Source organism: Cotesia typhae, unplaced genomic scaffold (assembly GCF_013202065.1).
Source record: "Cotesia typhae breed Kobodo isofemale line unplaced genomic scaffold, CoteBio_Ctyphae contig_20, whole genome shotgun sequence".
NCBI classification, from domain to species: domain Eukaryota; kingdom Metazoa; phylum Arthropoda; class Insecta; order Hymenoptera; family Braconidae; genus Cotesia; species Cotesia typhae.
In genome coordinates, this window is record NW_027423725.1 from 4,234,141 (window position 1) to 4,256,060 (window position 21,920).

The following is a 21,920-nucleotide window of genomic DNA, read 5'->3' on the forward strand; positions in this document are numbered from 1 at the left end:
CGAGACTGAGGAACCATTCTCGTTGTCCGTGACTCTAAGGACTTAAAGCCACGGAAAATAGCAAAGAGACCGACGAACAATTCTCGCTGTCCGTGACTCTAAGGACTTAAAGCTACGGAAAATTACAAAGAGACTGACGAACAATTCTCGCTGTCCGTGACTCTAAGGACTTAAAGCCACGGAAAATAGCAAAGAGACCGACGTACAATTCTCGCTGTCCGTGACTCTAAGGACTTAAAGCTACGGAAAATTACAAAGAGACTGACGAACAATTCTCGCTGTCCGTGATTCTAAGGACTTAAAGACACGGAAAATTGCAAAGAGATAGGCGAATGCGTCTCGTTCTCCGTGACTCTAAGGATTTAAAGACACGGAAAATTGCAAAAAGAAGAGAAAATTTAATGGCCAATGAGGATTTTAATAATTTCATGAGAATGGCTAATGAGAAACAAAAAAAACTATTGCTTCATGTTATTTCTTATCTTTTATCACCAGATAATGTCCCTTTTCAAATATTTTTTACGGGCCCTGCTGAATGTGGTAAAACATTCGTAATTAAACTTCTAATGGAAATTTATAATCGTTATACTGATAATGACGGATACTGTAATGCATATATAACTTGTGCTTCAACTGGTAAAGCTGCAGCGATTGAAGGAACAACTGTTCATACAGCGGTAAAAATATCATTATCAAGGTTACGTCCTTCAAGTAACGAAACTGGTCAATAATACAGAACATTGTTTAAATATGTTAAAGTTATTATTATCGATGAGATAAGTATGATCAGTAGGGCCAGGAATTTGGTTTTTTTAAAAGAAAGAGACTAAAGATAAGCGTAACCAAGCTTTCTGATTGGCTGAGAAAAAAATAATATTCATTTATTTATTGCAATGAACTGAAACTAGTTGCAGAGTAAAAAATGTGGAAAACGCTTCACCCTAAAGGCTATCCCTGTAACTTCCCGCTATTTCTAAACGCTCAAAATTCCACTCCTTACACTGTTTTTGAGCTCTTCGAGCTCAAAGAAGTAGCTGCTCTATGCTTTTGAGCTCTTCGAATTACTCACATTATTTGTATGCGCGTTTATATAGTAATAAAAAAGCTTTAATTTAATACTGAAAAATATATTGTTTCTTAAGCCTTCTTTACCGAATTTCTGTAAAGTTCTGAATAGTAACAAAAGATATGTCGTAAAGAAGTTTCACTTCTTACCTGTGTACTGGGTACACACACACACACTTTTTTTCTTTAATTTACATTAAACGAGTAATTATTAAGTTGCGGTTTTCTATACAGTTATTCGCAATGAATTGACGGATCTATTAATATTATAATCAAGCCAATTAATTGTATTTTTCAAAAGTTATGGAGCTTACTGCTACAATTTGATGCAAGTTGATGCAGTATACACAGATTTCTCCAAAGCTTTTGATTCAATGGACTATGTCTTACTTCTAAAAGCCCTCGGCGAGCTAGATGTCCCGGAGCAATTGATAACCATTCTAACTTTTTACCTTGATAACCGAACCGATGCAGTAAAAATCAATGGGACTTTTTCGAAACCTTTTGTATCATCTTCAGGCGTTCCACAAGGCTCTAATCTAGGTCCTCTACTGTTTGCTATTTTCATCAACTTGGCACCTGGAGCCATTCAATCTCTTATCAGTTTTTTTGCAGATGATGCGAAGATATTAAGATTTACATTGATACATATCAAAGATGTATCAGACTGCACCAAACTACCAGAAGACACTACTGCCCTTGGAAACTGGTGTAAAATCAATAAACTAGAAGTCAATATATCAAAATGTGCAGTCTTAACTTATTCAAGATCTAGATCTCCCATCATCTTTAATTACTAGATTTACGGCGAGTTGAGCACATTAAGGACCTTGGAGTTACCCTTGACACAAAACTGAACTTTCATCTTCATATTGACAAAGTAGCACGCTCTGCTATGAAAACTCTAGATTTTGTACTCCGTACCTGCAAAAATTTCAACAATACCTACGCCATTAAAATTCTATTCTTCGCACTAGTTAGATCCAAGTTGGAATACGGCTCTTTGGGTTGGGACCCGAGTTGCAAAAAGAAAATTAACCTAATAGAAAAAGTCCAAAAGCATTTTCTCAAATTTATGACCTGGAAGACATCTGGGTCATACCCATCAAGAGGTGCTAATTACGATGAACTTCTATCCACCACTGACTTCACTTCACTGGAGGATAGGAGATTAGCAGCCTCTGCTCTGTTCATCTCAAGATTGACTATGTGTAAAATAGATTGCGAGTCAACAGTTTATTCTATTTAAAACTACCTAAGTGGAAGTCAGTAACTACGCCTATGTCAAGACTCCAGTCAGCCGCCAACTATCTAGCGGGCTTAAATCCAGACTCATACGATCCTCTCAACATAGCTGAGTCCACTACTCTAGGTCAAATTCGAGCATTAATTCCAAAAACATAGGCGAATCAACTTAGATGAACCGGCTACACAATCTCTCTGCGATAACTCTAGCATAGCTCTCTATATTCTGTTATATTCCTGTATGGTATTACTTATTAACACCTATTTGATTCTTATTATTCATCAAGTGGTACTTAAGGTAGCCAAGCCTACTACACTCAACTAAAAATTTTTTTATTTATACCAGATTTAATCTATTATCTATAATCTTGTTTAATCGACTAATGATATTCTATATATGTAATTACTAAATTTGTTGTTAATTATATCTATGTAAAAATTTGTTAAGACTACAAATTATTGTTTATATTTAAAAAAGAAAAAAACAAAGACTGTTGGTCCTATAATTAGAAGCTCATTCTGTTGGACCTCCCATTTGTAAATAAATAAATAAATAAATACTTTCTTTTCTCAAATTACGTTGTTTTTTATATCGCATGATGGTCTATACATTGTCTTGTGAAACTTATGTTTTTTCCTCATTAGTTTTTGCTGCTAGACCTTCAAGAACAAAATAACTAAATCAATAGATATTCACTTTACAAAACTTAATTTTAAAATTAATAAAAATTAAATATATCTAAGAGCCAAGTAATCTGAACATTGTATCTAAATACAAGTCTATAACTTGGAATACTATCTCAGTTTAAATAAGATTTAGCTAATCAAGATTGGGTTGGTCTTTGACTGAAGTCATGGAAATAAACTTTAATTAGAAACAATGAAAGAAATCTTGGATGAAAATTTGCAAACTTATTTGAAATCAGCAAATGTTTGATAGTTCTTGGACAAAGATCGGCAAATAAATACACGGTAAATCAATATCGAGTAGACTTTGTACCAAAAACTATCAAACCAAGATTCGATAATTCAACGTTAAATTGAAATACCTCATATTATGAATATTCCTTTTTCTACTATAAAGAATTAAAATCATATCTTGTTAAGTAAATTGTATACAAAATTTATCTATTTCATAGGTCCACATGTCAGAATACATTCGTATTTTTAACATTATATCAGTTATGCAGTCGAAGGAAATTCACCAGTAGCATTCTATGAAGATTGCGACATATCAATAGGCATATCTTGATCAAAATATAACATGGTTCAGGAACAGAATATCACCGACAATTCTTGTGAGTTTAAATAGAGCTTGGTGCAGTTATTTCTGAAACTTTCATCACAAGTACCTTTCATGAGTTCAAAGATGAGCTAAATTAGTTTATAAATACAGAAATAGTCTCTGTTTGGAATTAACAACATAATAACAACTTCATTCCTTGTGATTTTATCATATTATATATTTCGACCAAGTAGAAATACATTGAATAGCAAAAATTTATGTCATAACTGAAGGAATTTCGCCTCTAGGAAATTAAAATTCTAATCATTACTAACAATTTTATGAAAGATACAAAAAGTTTCAAATATGTGGTCACCCTAAATTAATTGACGTTGATTTTTGAGCTCATTCAGGGTTGGAAGAAAAATATAACGTCCCGAGTATTTTTAAAACTTAGGTGTTTTCAAAAAGTGTTATCTCAAAAGTGTTATAACTCAAGAGTTATTTCACAGCATTTATTAATTTTGTGAGTAGCCTAAATAATAAGATCTTAAATTGTTAAAATAATTAAACATTTTACTACTATCGTTATATTTATAAGTTCTCAAGTCTTGCGATATAATTATTGTGAATGAAAAATATAATTGTGATTAACAATATCAGAACCTGTATATAATAATTATTTTTTCGTGGGAAAAATCCGGTAGTGGTTTTCATATCAACTCGTGACCTTCCTCTTAATTTTCTTACTGGTGGCAATGTTACCATCGATAGTTCGACATTTTCGCCAGAAATATTATCAACTGATTGATTTTTCTCTAATGCATCAGTAAACTTCATTAATCTTTGATGTACTTCTTTAAATTCTTCGTCTGTTGCACGCTCTGCGGTTAACAAAATTTTGTCAAATAACGGTTGAAGAATTTGTTGCTTTTTTATTTTTGATATTTTTGTTAAACTAGATTCAGCAGTAGCATTATCAAATGATGATTCATGCACCTCAATTGTTTCAATTTCGTTAAACGAGTCTAACAAAAAGTAATTTGCTAAAGAAGTATTATCATCAAAATCAGAACTTACTACTTGAAGATTTACTTCCTTTGACCACCTATTGTGACACAATTCTGCACTAAACAAATTCAAGTTGTAGTATTTTCTGGTGGTTAAAATGTGAACACATGGCAATTTCAGGCTCTTCCGAAAATGACATTCACAAGTGGTAGTTGATGAAGTAAATAGATAACCATTTATTATCATCCTACAAACTTGAGTCGTGTCACAACTTCCAGTAACTTGAATACTAGAGTATTTTTGTAATTCTTCAAATAGTTTATTAAAAGCTTTCTTCGTCAAAAAGTTGGCATATTCATCCAAAGAATAATTAAGTTTAGAATCAATATTTAATTTCTTCAATCCATCTGTTGCCATTTGTAAGTTACCTTCCATTTTTGACGCCTTCAGGAGTAGAAAAAAATTATATGCGAATTCACAGAGCGTACTATGATAGTGACACATTGTTTTTATCTGTTTGTTTGTACTTTCAACAATATTATTCGTCTCATTTCCATAGTTATGTTCAGCCATCCCAAACTTAGTCCACTCATCCCGATTATTATTCCAGTTACAGTCAAAATATTGTTTCACACATTTTGATACTTGACGAGAAAATTTTTTGTACGTACTATCATAGTATTCTGGAGATTTAGAAAAGGCTAAACTACGGAGCAACTTGAAGCTAACAGATTTTTGTTCTTTAGTTATTTTCATACCTTTCAATTTTCGATCGAACGTTTTTAAAGTATGAAACATACACAAAAGAAATTGAGCATTAGGAAAAACTTTTGCGAATGCAGCTCGCTCTGTAAGGTCTTTATCGGTCATTATGCAAGTAGTTTTCTCACAAGCTTCACTATTCAGTTCACGGAAGTTCCTGGCAACCCATTCAATATTCTGAGCCGTTTCCTTTGTGACAATAGATACTCCCACGATTTCACCTCTCCCACTACCGTTTTGAATCATTATCAAGTATAAAGTAAACCCTAAATTGAATAATTTATAGGTTCCATCTATAAATAATATTTCTGGCCAATTACTCATCGACTTTTTCATCGCAGGATTAGTGAATAATAGTGCTTCAAAATCATTATTGCTGTTGATTTTAATTTTCGTCGTGCAACCTGAAATTTACAATAAAATGTCATTTTAAAGTTTATTTTGAATTTTAACATGAAATGAATAAACATAATAAGTTGTACTTTTTTATTTTCTAGAGTTTTTAAAATTTTGAAATGAATTCTCTAATAGAGAGTAAGTGGTCCTAGTCTAGTAATCCTATTTTTCATACACTACATAGCTGGAGATAACTGGAGTTTTTTTTTAAGAGAGCATATACTTTACATTATTTATTGAATAATATTATTTTAAATTTAAATAGCCACAAAAAATCATCTGTTTAAAAAAACAGATGATTCGAAAAATGGAAATTTGTTTATTCTTTTATAGACTTAAGTGATTATGTATAATTTAATTTTCAACTATTGTTTTCATAAACATCAGTAGTTCATCTTGACAATAACCAGACATTCAGTAAGTATATCAAAAATAAATTTTCTATTCATACTCATTACTGAAGGAAATGTGTATGATTGAATGAAAAAGTTTCAAATGAATGGAAACTAAAATTCCAATATTTACTGAAAATTATGTTTAATATTATAAGTTAGGTTGATAAATATAGATTATTGAAGGAGTAAATGAATTAACAATCAACTCTTCCCCGTTAATTGATAAATTTCCTTAAAAATTATACAATTTGTATTACAATTTTAGATGATTTTCATGCTAAGGATTGCAAGTATAATATTTTAAAGACATAAAATTATCATTTCCTACGCTTATCGAAAAATTTTCCATTGCATCTTTACTAACGACTCTATAAGAAGATTTAAAAATCAACTTTTTACGAGTCTAAAGACTAACAATAAAATTAAAATCACGAAATTAGAAGAATATCTTATGATATGAAATCATAAAAGTTATGAAACTTTTATAAGAATTGTTTATTTGTATTTAAAAGAACCATTATTATTATTGTAAGAAATTTTCTAATAATTTATCATTGTTAGGATATTTAGTATGGTTAAAGTATGATTGCAGTAGTAACTATTCTATGGTTAAAATAAATAATAATAGTGTTAATTGTCATTGAATAACAATGTTTGGGATAAATTTGATTTGAAGACATAAATACCTTGGATTTATAAAAAGTGTGAAATAGTATATTACGTTGCTAGGGAGGAAATGAGACATTGCAACCCGGATTTTTGTTCCCCGAGCCGAAGGCGAGGGGAATAAAAATCCGAGGTTGCGATGTCTCAATTCCCTCCCGTGTAACGTATACAATTTTTATAACGCTAGGATTGAAAGTTTGGTTGAAATTAAAACAGATAAAATAGTAATTATTAGGTTTTAAAATTAGTTTACTCGTACAATCAATTTTCTCGATGATGTTGCGTGTCCTAACAACGCGTAACTAAACAATATAATGTTTATTTAGTTCTCATAACCCCAGAATAAACACATCAATTTAATTTATAAAATGCAATAAGTTTATATATTAATTTTTTTTTAAATAATTAAGTGTAAAAATCACAATGAGTTCAGATGATCAATCGGAAAAAGCTCAAGTTTTTACTTTATCTCAAATAAATAATTTTTTGAACAATTTCGATGATTTAATCTACTTATCAAAAAAAGTAAGTAAAATATAGATAAAAATATTTACAACTTAAATTTAATTGTTATAATGAAGTATTGTTCTTTTATTTTTAAAGCATGTATTATCCCCAAAGTATTTATATTAATTAATATTTTTAATTACAGGTCATTCTCATTTTTGGAATTTTTGGAGCATTGAGATCAAATGAATTTTGTCAAATAAATGTCCAAGATATCGAAGATACTGGAAACCAATTAATCGTGAAAATTAAAGATTATAAAAACAATCATCTTCGGACTTTTGTCATTGGCAAAGAGTATTATGCAACTGTTAAAAATACATGGATCTACGCCCGAAAGACATCGACACAAGAAGATTTTTCATTAAGTATCAAAATGGAAAGTGTTCTTGCCAGGTAATCAGTAAAAGTAAAATCAGCGAAGTACCGAAAGCAGTGGCTATTTGTTTACAATTGGAGAATCCGGAGATCTACACCGGCCACTGTTGTCGACGTTCGGCCGGAACAATACTTGTAAACTCTGAGGTAAATATAAAAGCTGTCAAACAACTTGATGGATGGTAATCCAATACAGTAGCAGCAGAATGCGTTAAAAATTCATCGGGAAATTGATCAAAACTGTACCAGAAGTCAATTAGTGCAGATCACATCGCACCATCTACATCTACTGCTATTCAAACAAAAATTGTTACTGTTGTTACTGTAATGCCAAAAAAAATGATGAATTTTCTTTGTCAATGTTTAATTTGATATTTATTGTTAAAATTCATACTGTTTTTATCATAATTGTTAATCACTAAGTTTATTTATATTTAATTAAAATTTAAATTGTTTGATATTAATATAATAATTATTTGTTGTATAATTGAATTATAGTTAATTCGTTGAATTAAAAAATAAAATATTAATTTTTGTCAGCCAATATTCTTACTCTATTTAATTATAAAAGGTACGTATACATGTATATATTATTAATTTATTAATTTTAGTATAAATAATAAGCTAAAAAGAGAACTATTTAGTTTCGATCTATTTAATAGCACACCACTTTGCTAACCCTCAGTCGAAGGTGAGCGGAATAAAAATCTGATGATGCGATGTCTCAATTCCCACCCGTGTATCGTTTATAATTTTTATAACGCTAGAATTGGAAGTTCAGTTGTAATTAAAATAAATAGAATGGTAATTATTGGATTATTAAATTAATTTACTCATATATTTAATTTCCCCAATTATGTCACGTATCCTAGCAACATGTAACTAAACAATAGAATGTTTATTTAGTTGTTATAACACCAGTTTAAGGGTATGAAATCAATTTATTAAGTGCAATAAGTTTATATATTATAAATTTTTTTTAATAATTAAGCGTAAAACCACAATGAGTTCAGATGAATCTGACACTGAAATTACCGGAGACGAGATTATTCGTAATTTTGATGATGAAGCCAAATTGATAACGGACAATTTGTTGCCTGAGAAATCTAAAGCGCGCTATTTTTTCGCGTATGATCAATTTATATCATGGCAAAAGAAAAATAACACGGAATCATTCAATGAAAATGTATTTTTAGTATACTTCAGAGAGCTATCGAAAAATCATAAGCCACCAACCTTATGGGGCCAATGGTCTATGTTAAGAACCACCATTAACTTGAGACATGCAGTCGATATTAATTCATACCATAATTTAAAATCATTTATTAAAAATTTGGCAAAAGGCTATCAACCGAAAAAAGCTCAAGTATTAACTTTATCTCAAATAAATGATTTTTAAAGAATTATGATGATTTAATCTACTTAGCAAAGAAAGTAAGTAAAACATAGATGAAAATATTTACAACTTAAATTTAATTATTATAATGAAGAATTTTTTTTTTATTTCTAAAAACATGTATTATTCCCAAAGTATTTATATTAATGAATATTTTAAATTACAGGTCATTCTCATTTTTGGAGTTTTTGGAGCAATGAGATCAAGTGAATTTTGTCAAATGAATGTCCAAGACATCGAGAATACCGGAAACCAATTAATCGTGACAATTAAGGATAATAAAAACCATTATCCCCGGAGTTTTATCATTGGCAAAGAATATCATGGAATTGTTAAGAAATACACGGATCTACGCCCAAAAGACATCGACACGAGAAGATTTTTCATCAACTATCAAAAGGGAAAGTGTACTTGTCAGGTAATCGGTAAGAATAAGATCAGCGAAGTACCGAAAATCGTAGCTATTTGTTTACGATTGGAGAATCCGGAGACCTACACCGGCCACTGTTTCCGACGTTCGGCCGCAACAATACTGGCGAACTCTGGGGCAAATATAACAGCTGTCAAACAACTTGGCGCATGGCGATCAAGTACAACCGCCGAAGGATATGTTGAAAATTCACTGGCAAATCGACAAAAACTGTACCAGAAATTAATTAGTTCAGATCACAGCTCACCATCTACATCTACTGCTATTCAAACACCTTTACCTCAATTCAAAGACGCAAGACCAGGGGAACCTCATGAAAAAATGTCGACCGATTTACCTGATAACGATTCTTTTGTCCCTATTGAATCCAATGAGAATTTCGAAGTCAATGAAAATTCATCTCCGTTGCCATCTACTGAACATAATGATGTTGATAGTTCAGCAACCGCGAAACCGAAAAATATACCAACAACAAAATCATCGCCTCAAATCGATGAACATAATCGCCGTTATTTGCAAGAACTTCAAAATCTCAATGCTAACAAGAAGCCAAAGACTCGTCGTTCGAAACCACAAATTGCTAACAATAATTCGAATGCAGTAGAAATTGAGAATGATGATGCTAATGATATCACTGTCTATTCATCATTCGTCAAAATGGAAAAAAATACCATCAACAAAGTTATAATAAACAAAAATTATTATTGCAGTTGTCAAGACAAAAAAAATGATTAATTTCTTTGCCAATGTATCATTTGATGTTAATTCTTAAAATTTTACACCGCTTCTGTTATGATCATTAATTACTAAGTTTATTTACATTTAATGCAAATTCAAATTATTTGCCATTGATAAATCAATTACATGTTGTATAATTTTATTATAATTAATTCGTTTTATTAAAAAATAAAATATTAATTTTTTTCAGCCAATATTCTTACTCTATTTAGTTATAAAAGGTACGTATACGTGTAAATATTATTGATTTATTAATTTAAGTATAAATCATAAACTAAAAAATATATATAATTGCATGGGGATGAAAGTTGACACATGCGCTCTAAATTAATTCGTCATTTGGCCGGGAATGTGGCACTTTCATTCCTAAAATTACAATTCAAAATCGAACTTTCAATCCAGGCGTTATAAAAAAAATCTTACCATATTTATTTCTTAAGAGTTTGTCAAATGTTTTTAAATTATTACTATTCGCAGGTCTCAATGATTGTCTTAGGTTTGAAATATCTTTGGATTTAACATGGATTTTGTGTTTTTCTGCAATCTCGCATCTTATTCTTTTGTTGCTACATCCCATACGTCTCCATTCTGCTGCTTCCGACTTCACTTCAGGAGGTAATCGGCGTTTTTCAGGCAATGTTTTATATAATTTCTGGAATGATAGTATTTAATATAAGTGAATTATTATCAAATGAATATAGTAATAATTAGAGCTTTATGAATCTAATTGCTTAGTAGGTTTATTTGATATTGCTATGTAAATTGAAACATTAAAGCAAGATGATAAACAAAGTTATGGTCTTCAATTATATAATTTTTAGATAAGAAAATTCACCTTAAATTGCAATGGGTGATTTTCGTGAATAGTGTTTATGTTTGTAATTATCAACTTATAATCATTACGTTCATCGCGAATTTTTTCAAATCTGATGAAGAAGGGACAGTCGTGATTGAAAGTACTGTAAAAGAAATAAATAAAAATTATAATATAGTCTTGATTAATAATAAAAATAAGCTCAAGTACAATTTTACCTTGTTTTACGAGTTTTTTCCTTTTTAGGTTTTGAGGATGGAGCACCCAATTTACACTTCAATATATTATATCTATATTTCAGCTTGTTTATTACTTCTTCAATCTGTTTTGAATTTAAATGATCTCTTTTCAAATCAGATGGATACAGTTGTTCGCCTCTGAGGGTGGTCAATAGCTGACAATTTTCATCTTGATAAATAGTCACTTTAGCCAGAACATCTTCCCAGGAATCAAACGTCATTCCAATTTCAAAATCAAAGTTAGATTTGGCAGTCATAATAGCGTTTTAAATATTAAAGTTATATCACGTTGCAAAGTCCATAAACCTCTTGCAAGAGGTTAAGCTGTAGTAAAGACAGCTGCGATCGCACTGTGTTATTAAATCATATCTACATAGATAGTTATTAATGAAAAACTAAACAATAAGTTATATTTTTTCAAATTCTGTTATCGATCTTTTTAGCGATAGAATAATCTTGTTGTGTATGCAATGAATTCCTTATATGACAGTCATACAAAATATCTCAGTACAACGATAGAACACTATTTTATCGACTATGTTATACTGAATAAATTACCAACAAATAATCAACAAATTGCGAAAGTTTAAACGAAAGCAAAGGCTTATATGTATATTATTTTGAATGTCTATAAATTTGAAACTGCACAGAAGTTAAATGGTAAGTTGAATTTTCATTGGGATATTAATAAGAGCTTTCTCAGAAGCTGATATTTTCAATGATAATGTAAGCTTCAGAGACTTTAAATTTATAATCGCAATATTTTCAATAACAGTCTTTAAACTATATTATCAGCTTATTAGTACAAATAAGATTGATATTAAATTCTATTAAAATGAAAAAATCAAATGAACTTGTAAAAGAGCCATTTAAGTCTTTAAGAATTTGTAGCTGGTGTAAGGAGGCTAGAAAAATTTCTCTGGTCGTCCGTGAACTAATTTCAGGAAAAAAAAGTTTTCGTGCATCTTTACTTCCAAGACAGGCTATTAAAATAACAAATAAAACATTTTGAGATATGTCAGTTCACTCTACCAATAACGCAATTTCTTTTTTTTAACATAAAACTGGCTTGGCTTGCCCTCAAAAACTCCAATTCGTTTTTGCCAACAAAAAAGCTTGAATCTTCACGGAAAAAAGGTGATGCAAAATTTGTATAACTGTAGATACAAATATTGGATCTCATGTATTACATCATATACTATACTATATACTCAATACAACATATTCTTAGTAGTGAACCAAATTTAGCATCACGTGATACAATATTTGTTTTACTTTTTTTCCGTGTTAAAGATTGCTTTCATTTACTAGAAGTAAATGCATAACATAATAACTATAATGCATTAATTAATTAAAATAGATATAAATATGAACAACTTTGCAGATTAAATCTTTTTTCTTATTTAATTGCTTATGAATAAAATATTTCTACCTAATTAATGTAAATAAATTTTTAGACGAAAAACAAAGATGAAATATATTTTTATAACTTTTCGTACACATATCAAATTAATATTGATAAATGCATTTTATCAAGAAGCGAAAGAACGGCAATATGTTTACATAGTGAAATAATTTGTATTATATGTAGTTTGATAATCAATTCGTATCGTATCTGAATTTATTTTGAAGTTCAACAGATAGAGTAAGTGTATCGTAAGATGAACTATAGTTTCATTACGTTGTCTAAATGTAATACTAAAATAAAATTTATGAATAATGATAAATGTTAAACATTAAAAAACAATAATTTCATAAGTATTGCAACTTATATAAAAGTAATATGAATTTAAACGAGTGTAATTATGCTTTTTTTAGCCTTTTTAGTGCCATAAGTTAAGAATTCGGCACCTATAGCAGGTCTTCTTTGGCGTTTAGGTCGCCCACGTGTTATAACTTTTTTTACATTAATTTTATTCAAATTTGATAACTCCAGGTCTTCGTTAATAGATGTTGTAGAAAATTTCTCCTGTAATTTGAGACGCTGAAGATTTTGCGATGAATTATCAGGTGATATTGTCAAATCAGAGTGCTGTAACTGAATTGTTGGGGAGGAAAGGCGAAGGTGTACTGGAGAAGAATTCAAGGGACGCAGTGGTGAATTATTTGGTGAAGGTGGTAAGTCAAGATGTAGCGGGGACTGATTGGCTTAGAACGGAACTCCAAGATACACAGGGTCTTCGTCGACTTCATTTGAGGAATGTGTTGGATTGTCCAATTTTTCGAACTTTCCTAGTAACTTTGAAAGCATATGTTTCTTTTTTGTAACCGTTTTTTCATTTTCATCATATTCAATACTTTGTTTAATTTTCTTCAACATTTTAGATACAGGCAGTTGATCTATTGAATTATTATCTATATTTTTAGTAGTATTCACATCTCTCTGTCTTTTTCGTGCTAAAGATCCACGTTTTTCTTTCCTCTGAGCAGCTTCAAGTTCATCACTAGAACCGTTATCACTATTTCTTTTATCTCCAGGATCATCATCAACGCGATGCATATCATCATTATCATTATCATCATCGTCATCATCATCAGTAGTCTCAACTGCCTGTCAATAAAAAATGAATATTTAATAAGAATATTATTAGTTAATTTTCTAATTTAACGACCGTATTTATTTATAATTAATGAATGGTTTTTCAGCCTGTAGCGGTCAAGTGACTAGTGTATCTAATTTAAGTCACAAGATGGACCTCGACCTTTAGGAAAGATGGAAAATGCTCCATTTTGTGACTTAAATTAGATACACTAGTCACTTGACCGCTACAGGCCGAAAAACCATTCATTATATTATTTGTATAACCAATAAATTTTGATCATTATTTTACTATATAGTGGAGAAATTTTAGTAGCTCTGTCAAACAGTATTGAGTTACAAATATTTACAACATTTTATCGAAAACACGTAAGTATTTAATTAAACATTAAATATAAAAATTGTTATTCAGAACTGTTTTGAACATAATTACTGATATGAAAATTTTTTACTATGGGGCATAGATAAAATCACAACAATACTTACTGGTGGCGGATGATTATGATTTGGTTCCCATTTTCTAACAATCAATACTTTTTTTTTCAAATTAGCAGTAACTTGAAGTGCAAATGGACAATTTGTCTTGTTTGACCTGTAGAACATAATGAATATATTACATTGAATAATTATGATCATCAAATCAGCCTAATACAAAAGTATAATTGATACACAGATAAAAAAAATTTTTGGCTGAAATTAAAAATTCTTGACTCAAGAAAATTTTTGAAATTGAGTTGGAAGACAGAAATTCTCTTGGGCCAAGTAAATATTTTTCTTGAAATTGAATTCTTGAATCAAATGTTAACTTCTTGAATGAAATGTTAATTTCTCATTGGAATTGTAAATTTCTTAAAACAAGATTTATTTGTCACCGGCAAGTACGATTGCTACTTAACCCAAGAAAAATTTCTTGAGACAAGAAAATTTACTTGAACCAAGATAAGTCTCTTAGAGCACGAATCTAAAATTTTTCAGGACAAGAAAATATACTTAAATCAAGGGAAAAAAATTTACTTAGATCAAGAAACGGAATTGGGAGACAATTTTTACTTGGTTCAAGTAAATCGTTTTGTCTGTGTAACGTATACAGTCAGTTCAATATATAATTTTATACTTACTTTGTATTCCGGGATTTTGCACCTTCTTTTTCTTCGGAACATACTTTCCACCTCTCCTGCAATGGACATACCGATAATAATATTGCAAATTTTGGTATTCGTTGATGTTTTTGTTGAACTTTTCGCAATGTGCTTTCATCGTTCTTGAGTCATTTTGACCAAATTCGTATTTTGTTTTATTTCTATATTGCTCAAGTAGATCATCAAATTTCTTTGAATCATCAAATTCTTGGTTAACCCAGAAAAGATGAGCCATCGTTACTCTCAATAAATTCAAACGTTTTAATATTTTTAATGTGATGAATAATTAGCATATGTTAATATTAATCGAAAGAGAAAATATTCAAGAATTCTTAAATTTAGTTAAAATATATTTTTAGCTTAAGTCCAATATCGATTTATTTCAATAACCTCACTAATGTCATCCACAGTAAATAGAAAAGTGTCAGATGTAATATCAATCCTCTAGCAGCACTATAATTAACTACTTCTCAATTTTTTGCCCATGTTTTTAACATCATAAATTACTACATTATCAACCGATACAAATATAGTTTAGTATAGCAATATTGTATTATGACAGTCTAATCACACACATTTTCCTTGGCAGATAAGGTTTCAATATTTATCATCGCCAGAGTTGTCATCGCAAGCTGATAAAAAGTACAACCTTATTCTTATAATCCAGTTCAACCACTATTTTTGTTAAGTTAAGGTATAAGTTTTGAATTTGCTTTTAACAGTAATACAAGTATGAAAGACGAAGAAGTAATAATGTCCAAGTACCGAACACTATTTCAGATTTTGTAAAAGTATACATTTTTTAACTTTCTTTTTTATGAAAATTGAAACAATTGAAAGAAATTCAAAAAGTGGTTAGTTCAAGTCAAACTTGAAAAATATTAATTGAGATTCATGTTGCGACACTAAAAAGAGTTTATAAAAGAGAAAAAATGTATTGTAATCAGACGAAACGATTTCACGCTGGAATTTTGTAATTCCTAGATCAGCAAATAAATAATAAATGAATTAAAAAAAATAAAATTAGAAAAAATGTCACGTCAATTCCAAACATTCACGTACACATAAGTACTTCTTAATTTTTTAAAACACAGTTTCAAACATTTCTTTATTTATTATTTTGTTCATCATCCGTAAACTATCATTATTTATTTTAATAATAATATTTACTTATTCATTTATTTATTTGTTCAAGCGTCTTGGGTACATAATCCCATCGCTTGAGATATAATTTCATAAGTGAGCGCCATATTAAAACCCATTGATATATCGATAAAGTTAAATTTTGAAATGACAATAAACTCATACATGAGTCGCCCTCTCGTGATATCATTTTACATTATGTCATCTGAATGGTAGCCATCTTTGTTTATTGTTCAATGTTTACAATCATCATGATACTACTAAGGTAAATGAAAATTGAAAATAATAAATGGTATTCTGGATATTATCAACTTACCAATTGACTTAGGAATTGATCAACCTGTTCTAATAAATAGTCTACGTCGAGTTACTTATGGAGATACCAAAAAGTGGGTAAAAATTGTGTCTGAAGATTTGACATTAAAGTACAGTGACATGATAAGTGCTGGTGCGTTGATAAGTCAATTCTTATTCATTTTCTAATGATAGTTATTGTAAATAAGCTTAAATATATGGATTTCAAATATAAAAAATAAACAATTGAACTAAATTTTTACATCTGAGAGTCAATGTAAAAAAAAGTGATTGGGTCAATCCATTTATAAATGCTTTGGTTATATCAATGAACTCAATTTCAGCTAAAAAATCTTTAAATATCGATAAGTCGGTGAATGTTGCTTTGTGTGATAAGGGGGAACCATGATTGATAAGGAAGTTTTTGAACTGTTTACGAATAACAGTTTTATCATTACGACAAATGACCCAGCTTCAAAATCAACGGTAACATCGAATACAGTAACCAGCACTAGTGCTAAAAATGATGATATTTCCGAAGTACCACTAAAAAAAGTCAAGTCCAATGAATTTGTAAGCTTTAAATTAATTTGAATACGAGTATTTGGTAATATTCACACAATTAATATTATACTAATATTGCATTATAGGATTTGGATCAAGTTCTGGAAAACTCGAGTGTTGGTTCGATTATTTTAGAAGAGTATGCTAAACAACAAGCTTCGTTACCACAAAGTCGAATAACTTTAGTTCCACTGTATGCAGATGCTCTGAAAGGACCCTATAGAAAATATCCTTCAAAACAACACAAAATATATTGTGCGAAAGAAATCATCCGCGTTTTTCTAAATTTAAAAGATAAATATACTTTGGAAGGTTGGGTAAATAAGTCTTATTATTAAACATCTATGTGGATATTTGGAAATATATTCAAAATTCGTAATTACTTAAGTTCGACTTGAAAGTGATATAATTCCGATTTTTTTAATCTTTGATGATCGTATAGAAAGCGTACTATGATGGGCAATCGTCTCAAAAATAGTAACAGAGGTCAATAAAAATCATCTAAGAAAGTAAATTGTAAAATTTTAGATACAGTTGGTACTGTTATTACCCCTGACACTGGTGATACTGTTGATAAAAACAATCAATCAATTTGAAATAATCGATGCTACAGTTCTCAAGAAATGGAAGTTAAAAAAATATTTCTACAAAATGCTGATTGCACGGAACAAATAAATGAGATCCAACAAGTTATGGAAATTACTTTTGAAGATAGGAAAAAAAACTCCATTGAGATTCTCTCGTTATATCCTCGCTTTTGGATATTCCATACCTTGCAAGCAACTGAAACTAGAATATGTTCATCTATTTTTATTGTGGTTCATAATTTTATCAAAATTGATTCACATTTTTATTTAATTTGATTTGAAACTAAAGAATTTTGTCCAACTCAAATTTTTTTTGAAGCTGAAAAACGTAAAATAGAATTTAAAGCAAATAAAAGCTCAGGTAAGATAATTACTAAACTTGACACAACTTTCAATGTCAACTTTTTTCAAGTATAATTTATTAACAAAGTAACATTTTTAATTTGTAGATTGGGATATCATTACAAAAGCATATTTAATGCTCCTTAATTTTCTTCCTGCTGCATCTAATTCAAGAAAAAAAACAAAACATTTTTCAACTATCATGGATCGTTTAATCTTATTTCACGAGGTACAGCAGAAATCCTTAGATATTTTATGTAAGATTGATCTGAAAATTTCTAAAATACTATTTTTTGATTTCTGCAAGGCAAGTTATTTTCCGACATGAAGCTCGAAGGAAAACAACCAGTATTGATGGCAATTGGTGAAAATAAAACTACTATCAGTCACTATTTCATTGGTATTGATGGTCAGTTCGTACCAATTTCGTACCTATAACTTCTAAAGCAGTTTTTGACACTCTTTTTAAGAGGTTTTTTGTTTTTATTATAAATTTTGAACCTGCTTTAAAAATATTTTTTTATTTCAACCAAAGTGACTACTACAATATGGAAGAAATCAGATTTACGTCAAGAATGCGTGACGTTCGTTCTTGATTAAACGAAGATTAATTGATATAATTGTTTTAGTATTTAAGTTATGTTTGAGTTTTAATTTTTCAAGTTATTTACCCAAGTATACAGAAAAAACGATTTACTTGAACCAAGTAAAAAATTGACTTCCAAATCCTTTTCTTGATCTAAGTAAACTTTTTTTAATAGACTTATATCTTGGCTCAAGTTATATCATTGCAACTAATATTATTGCAACTCTTGAAAAAAATTTAACTTCTGTCGGGATCAAACCCACGATTTTCTCTGTATGAAGCAGAGTCGCAAGCCACTGCGCTAAATCGTCAATGCTCAGTGACATATTTTTTTTTTTTCATCTACATAAATTCAAACTTAGACCTAGGCCCTACTTTCACTTTTAGAGTTTGGGGTGGGGGACAAATTGAAGATCCAGAAAATTTTCTTGTCACAAGAAATTTTTCTTGGGTTAAGTGGCAATCTTACTTACCGGTAGCAAATAAATCTTGTTTTAAGAAATTTCAAACTCCAAATGAGAAATTAACATTTCATTCAAGAAGTTAACATTTGATTCAAGAATTCAATTTCAAGAAAAATATTTACTTGGCCCAAGAGAATTTCTGTCTTCCAACTCAATTTCAAAAATTTTCTTGAGTCAAGAATTTTTAATTTCAGCCAAAAATTTTTTTATCTGTGTATTTGTTTTTGTTATTTTAACTTTTTAAGTTACGATATTAATAAAAATTGTGTTCAAATATGGAACTTAAGTGTTTTATATGCGGAGAAAAATTAATAGCGATTGATTTTTATTCATCTCCATCTTTGTCATCTCCATAAAACACATAGGTTGTCACAAAATGTTGATTTACGTTTGTTTCGTATTGTTGGTTATTGTAAAAATACTTAGTGGGGACAAAATATTTAGTGGTTACCGGAAGCATTTGCATTGCTTTTTTTAAATCTGGGCCAAGTAATCAACTATTACAAACAAAGATCAACAGAAGTAAAAATGACTTGATAGTTTCAAAACGTAAAATTATTTATTCTTGTTTAATAAAGTAGTTAAACAGGGGGTATATACCCAGTCGGTAAAACAGATCCGTGGGTTCGTATCCCGCACTGAGCTGGGATCTGCATTACCGACTCTATGTCCGTGACAAGTATCATCTGTGGATATGAGCGACCTGTTTTTACCGACAGTAGGTGTTGCCGGTGGTAGATATGTATGTCATTTTGAGGTTATGGGTGAGGTTTTTATCGAGGTTATAGGTGGCGCAGGTGGGGAATTCTTCCGCCATCTTACTATCCGCCATTTTTTAAATCTTACTATCCGCCATTTTGAATCCGTCATTTGGTGGCTGCTATCCGCCATTTTGAATTTGAGTTCAACATTTTGAGGTTAAAAAGCATCCTCAACTATTAACCCTGCCTTCGGCTCAGCCATAACAGATCAATAGTTCAGGATTACGCATTTGTAGTATGGTATATCCATGTTCTATATATTTAAAATGAAGTTATGTCAACTACTTGCGAGAAGGATTTCACGCAACGCCATCTGGTGACAGCGTGCATTACTTCTAACCGCGCAGTAGATGACTCATTCTGTTCTAGAATTTTCTAACTGCGTAGTAGATGACGTCATCAGACAGGCTTGAACCTGTTCAAGGTCATATAACTGCGCAGTAGATGACTCATTCTGTTCTAGAATTTTTGAGTCTGCTATCTGATTTCCGCCATCTGGTGGCTGCTATCTGAGTCTGAAATCCGCCATTTTGAGTCTGCTCTCTGAAATCTGCTATCTGAAATTTACCATCTGGTGGTTGCTATCTGACTCCGCCATTTTGAGTCTGATTTCCGCCATTTCAAATTTTGATTCTGATTTCCTGCATTTTTGTTAAAAAATGCACCTGTGATCTCAACATCAATAATAGTTGCTTAGATCACAGGTGCATTTCATTGTTTATATTCTGAAAAGGTTAATATATTCAAACTGTACGTATGAGGAGTACATGCGAGAAGATATGCCATCTGTCGAGATTTCTGTCTACTTCTAAACAGGTCTGAACCTGTTCAAGGTCACGGTAACTGCGTAGTTCTCTTTGCTTTATTCCTAACTGCGTAGTAGATGACGTCATCATACAGGTCTGAGCCTGTTCAAGGTTGCGTAACTGCACAGTTTTCTTTGTTCTATTTCTAACTGCGTAGCAGATGACGTCATCAAACCGTTTTTGAGGTAAAGGAGTGGGGGGTAACTGCGTAGTATCCTCTGGCTATAAAAGCAGCGCGCTCAAGCCGTACTTCACAAAAACGAAGTACACGTCTCCAGTAAAGTACGAGCTGGTGGTGACTACAAGTTGAAGTACAAGTTCTTGGTGATATACATCTTCTACCTATCAGTATTACTAATCGTAAGTATTCATTTACTGTCTAATCAAAGTATGAATTAAATCAAGAATCATTTAATCAACCATTACAATTAATTAAAAAATTTTTACAGCAATCAATCATGGATGTAACCAAGATAAATGAGGTTAATTGTCTTACTGGGATTCTTCCTGTTAAGAAAATGAACGAGTTGGAGTTTAATCGAGAATATAAGATTAACGGTATCAAAGCTATTACAACTGAGTATGGAACTAGGATTGTTGCTAATATAAACGATGAATTTAACATTTATCTACCATCAAGAACTACTCAACATCTAAAAGATGATAACTTCATGAAGAGTTTGAATGAATTAATAGATTCAAACTATCTGTTTCTGCGTTATCATGGTGGAAAATATAATAAATTTGAATTTATTAATTCTAGTCTTGATGTAAAAATGACCAGTGGAATTATTTAATCAATAAAATATTGGATTTCAATATAAATAATTCATTGTTTTTATTTATAATTCCTCACATTTTTAATTTAAGATTAATATTTATAATTCAAATTCAATAAGTTATACTTAATCATAATTTTTTAAGTTACTTATCATAATGATAGTTTGAATTTCGCGCTTCTTGTACTAGAGCCATCTACTATCAGTTTATTCTTAGAGCGTGAAAGCTGTCAATTCATAAATATTAAAAAAATTTTCTAGTTATATATACATATATAGAATAATACATGACTTTTAATTTAAATAAAAGATAAATAATTATTATTAGTTTATAATGTTTTGTTATTAATATTATTAATATTTATTTAAATTAAAAGTTATGTATTATTGGATAAACTAATATGGGGTTGATGTGCTCTGTATCGTCAAATCCAAAAATCTTCTAGCGATATATTTTGAAAATCAATACTCAGTTTTTATTTTTAAATGGTTATATAAAATAATGCATGACTTTTAATTTAAACAAATATTAATTATAAAATTTTAGAAAACAAAAACTGATTATTGATTATCATAATTAAAAAATCAAAAACCATTACGCCATCTGTTGATAAGTATTAATATCAGTAGTAGTGTTGGAAAATTATTT

At 30.1% G+C, this 21,920-nt stretch overlaps 3 protein-coding genes and 2 long non-coding RNA genes across 7 annotated transcripts; 3 read left to right on the forward strand and 2 right to left on the reverse strand.

Moving 5' to 3' along the window:
• Positions 1-10,643: 10,643 nt before the first annotated feature.
• Positions 10,644-11,584, reverse strand: LOC141538314 (uncharacterized). Of its 2 annotated transcripts, XM_074259697.1 has the most exons (3): positions 11,247-11,584; positions 11,118-11,173; positions 10,644-10,866 (listed from the first exon to the last, which is right to left on the reverse strand). In XM_074259697.1, the coding sequence occupies exons 1-3, from the start codon at positions 11,522-11,524 to the stop codon at positions 10,856-10,858; spliced, it is 345 nt and encodes a 114-aa protein (XP_074115798.1). In that variant the 5' UTR covers positions 11,525-11,584; the 3' UTR covers positions 10,644-10,855. The 2 variants fall into 2 exon arrangements, with proteins under 2 accessions (XP_074115798.1, XP_074115797.1); XM_074259696.1 differs by lacking the exon at positions 10,644-10,866 and having other exon boundaries at positions 10,911-11,173.
• Positions 11,585-13,416: 1,832 nt separating this feature from the next.
• LOC141538313 (uncharacterized) lies at positions 13,417-15,180 on the reverse strand. The gene is made up of 3 exons (XM_074259695.1): positions 14,996-15,180; positions 14,293-14,398; positions 13,417-13,818 (listed from the first exon to the last, which is right to left on the reverse strand). The coding sequence occupies exons 1-3, from the start codon at positions 15,178-15,180 to the stop codon at positions 13,417-13,419; spliced, it is 693 nt and encodes a 230-aa protein (XP_074115796.1).
• Positions 13,480-17,732, forward strand: LOC141538199 (uncharacterized). Of its 2 annotated transcripts, XM_074259560.1 has the most exons (4): positions 13,480-13,502; positions 14,106-14,175; positions 16,417-16,955; positions 17,033-17,732. In XM_074259560.1, exons 3-4 carry the CDS (start codon positions 16,788-16,790, stop codon positions 17,282-17,284), a joined length of 420 nt encoding a protein of 139 aa, XP_074115661.1. In that variant the 5' UTR covers positions 13,480-13,502; positions 14,106-14,175; positions 16,417-16,787; the 3' UTR covers positions 17,285-17,732. The 2 variants fall into 2 exon arrangements, with proteins under 2 accessions (XP_074115661.1, XP_074115662.1); XM_074259561.1 differs by lacking the exons at positions 13,480-13,502; positions 14,106-14,175 and having other exon boundaries at positions 16,349-16,955.
• A 96-nt stretch (positions 17,733-17,828) lies between these two features.
• On the forward strand, positions 17,829-18,395 carry LOC141538364 (uncharacterized). Its single transcript, XR_012481039.1, has 3 exons — positions 17,829-17,894; positions 17,983-18,104; positions 18,183-18,395. It is a non-coding gene; the product is annotated as an uncharacterized LOC141538364 (long non-coding RNA).
• A 2,080-nt stretch (positions 18,396-20,475) lies between these two features.
• Positions 20,476-21,320, forward strand: LOC141538191 (uncharacterized). The gene is made up of 2 exons (XR_012481024.1): positions 20,476-20,852; positions 20,942-21,320. It is a non-coding gene; the product is annotated as an uncharacterized LOC141538191 (long non-coding RNA).
• The last annotated feature ends 600 nt before the right edge of the window (positions 21,321-21,920 follow it).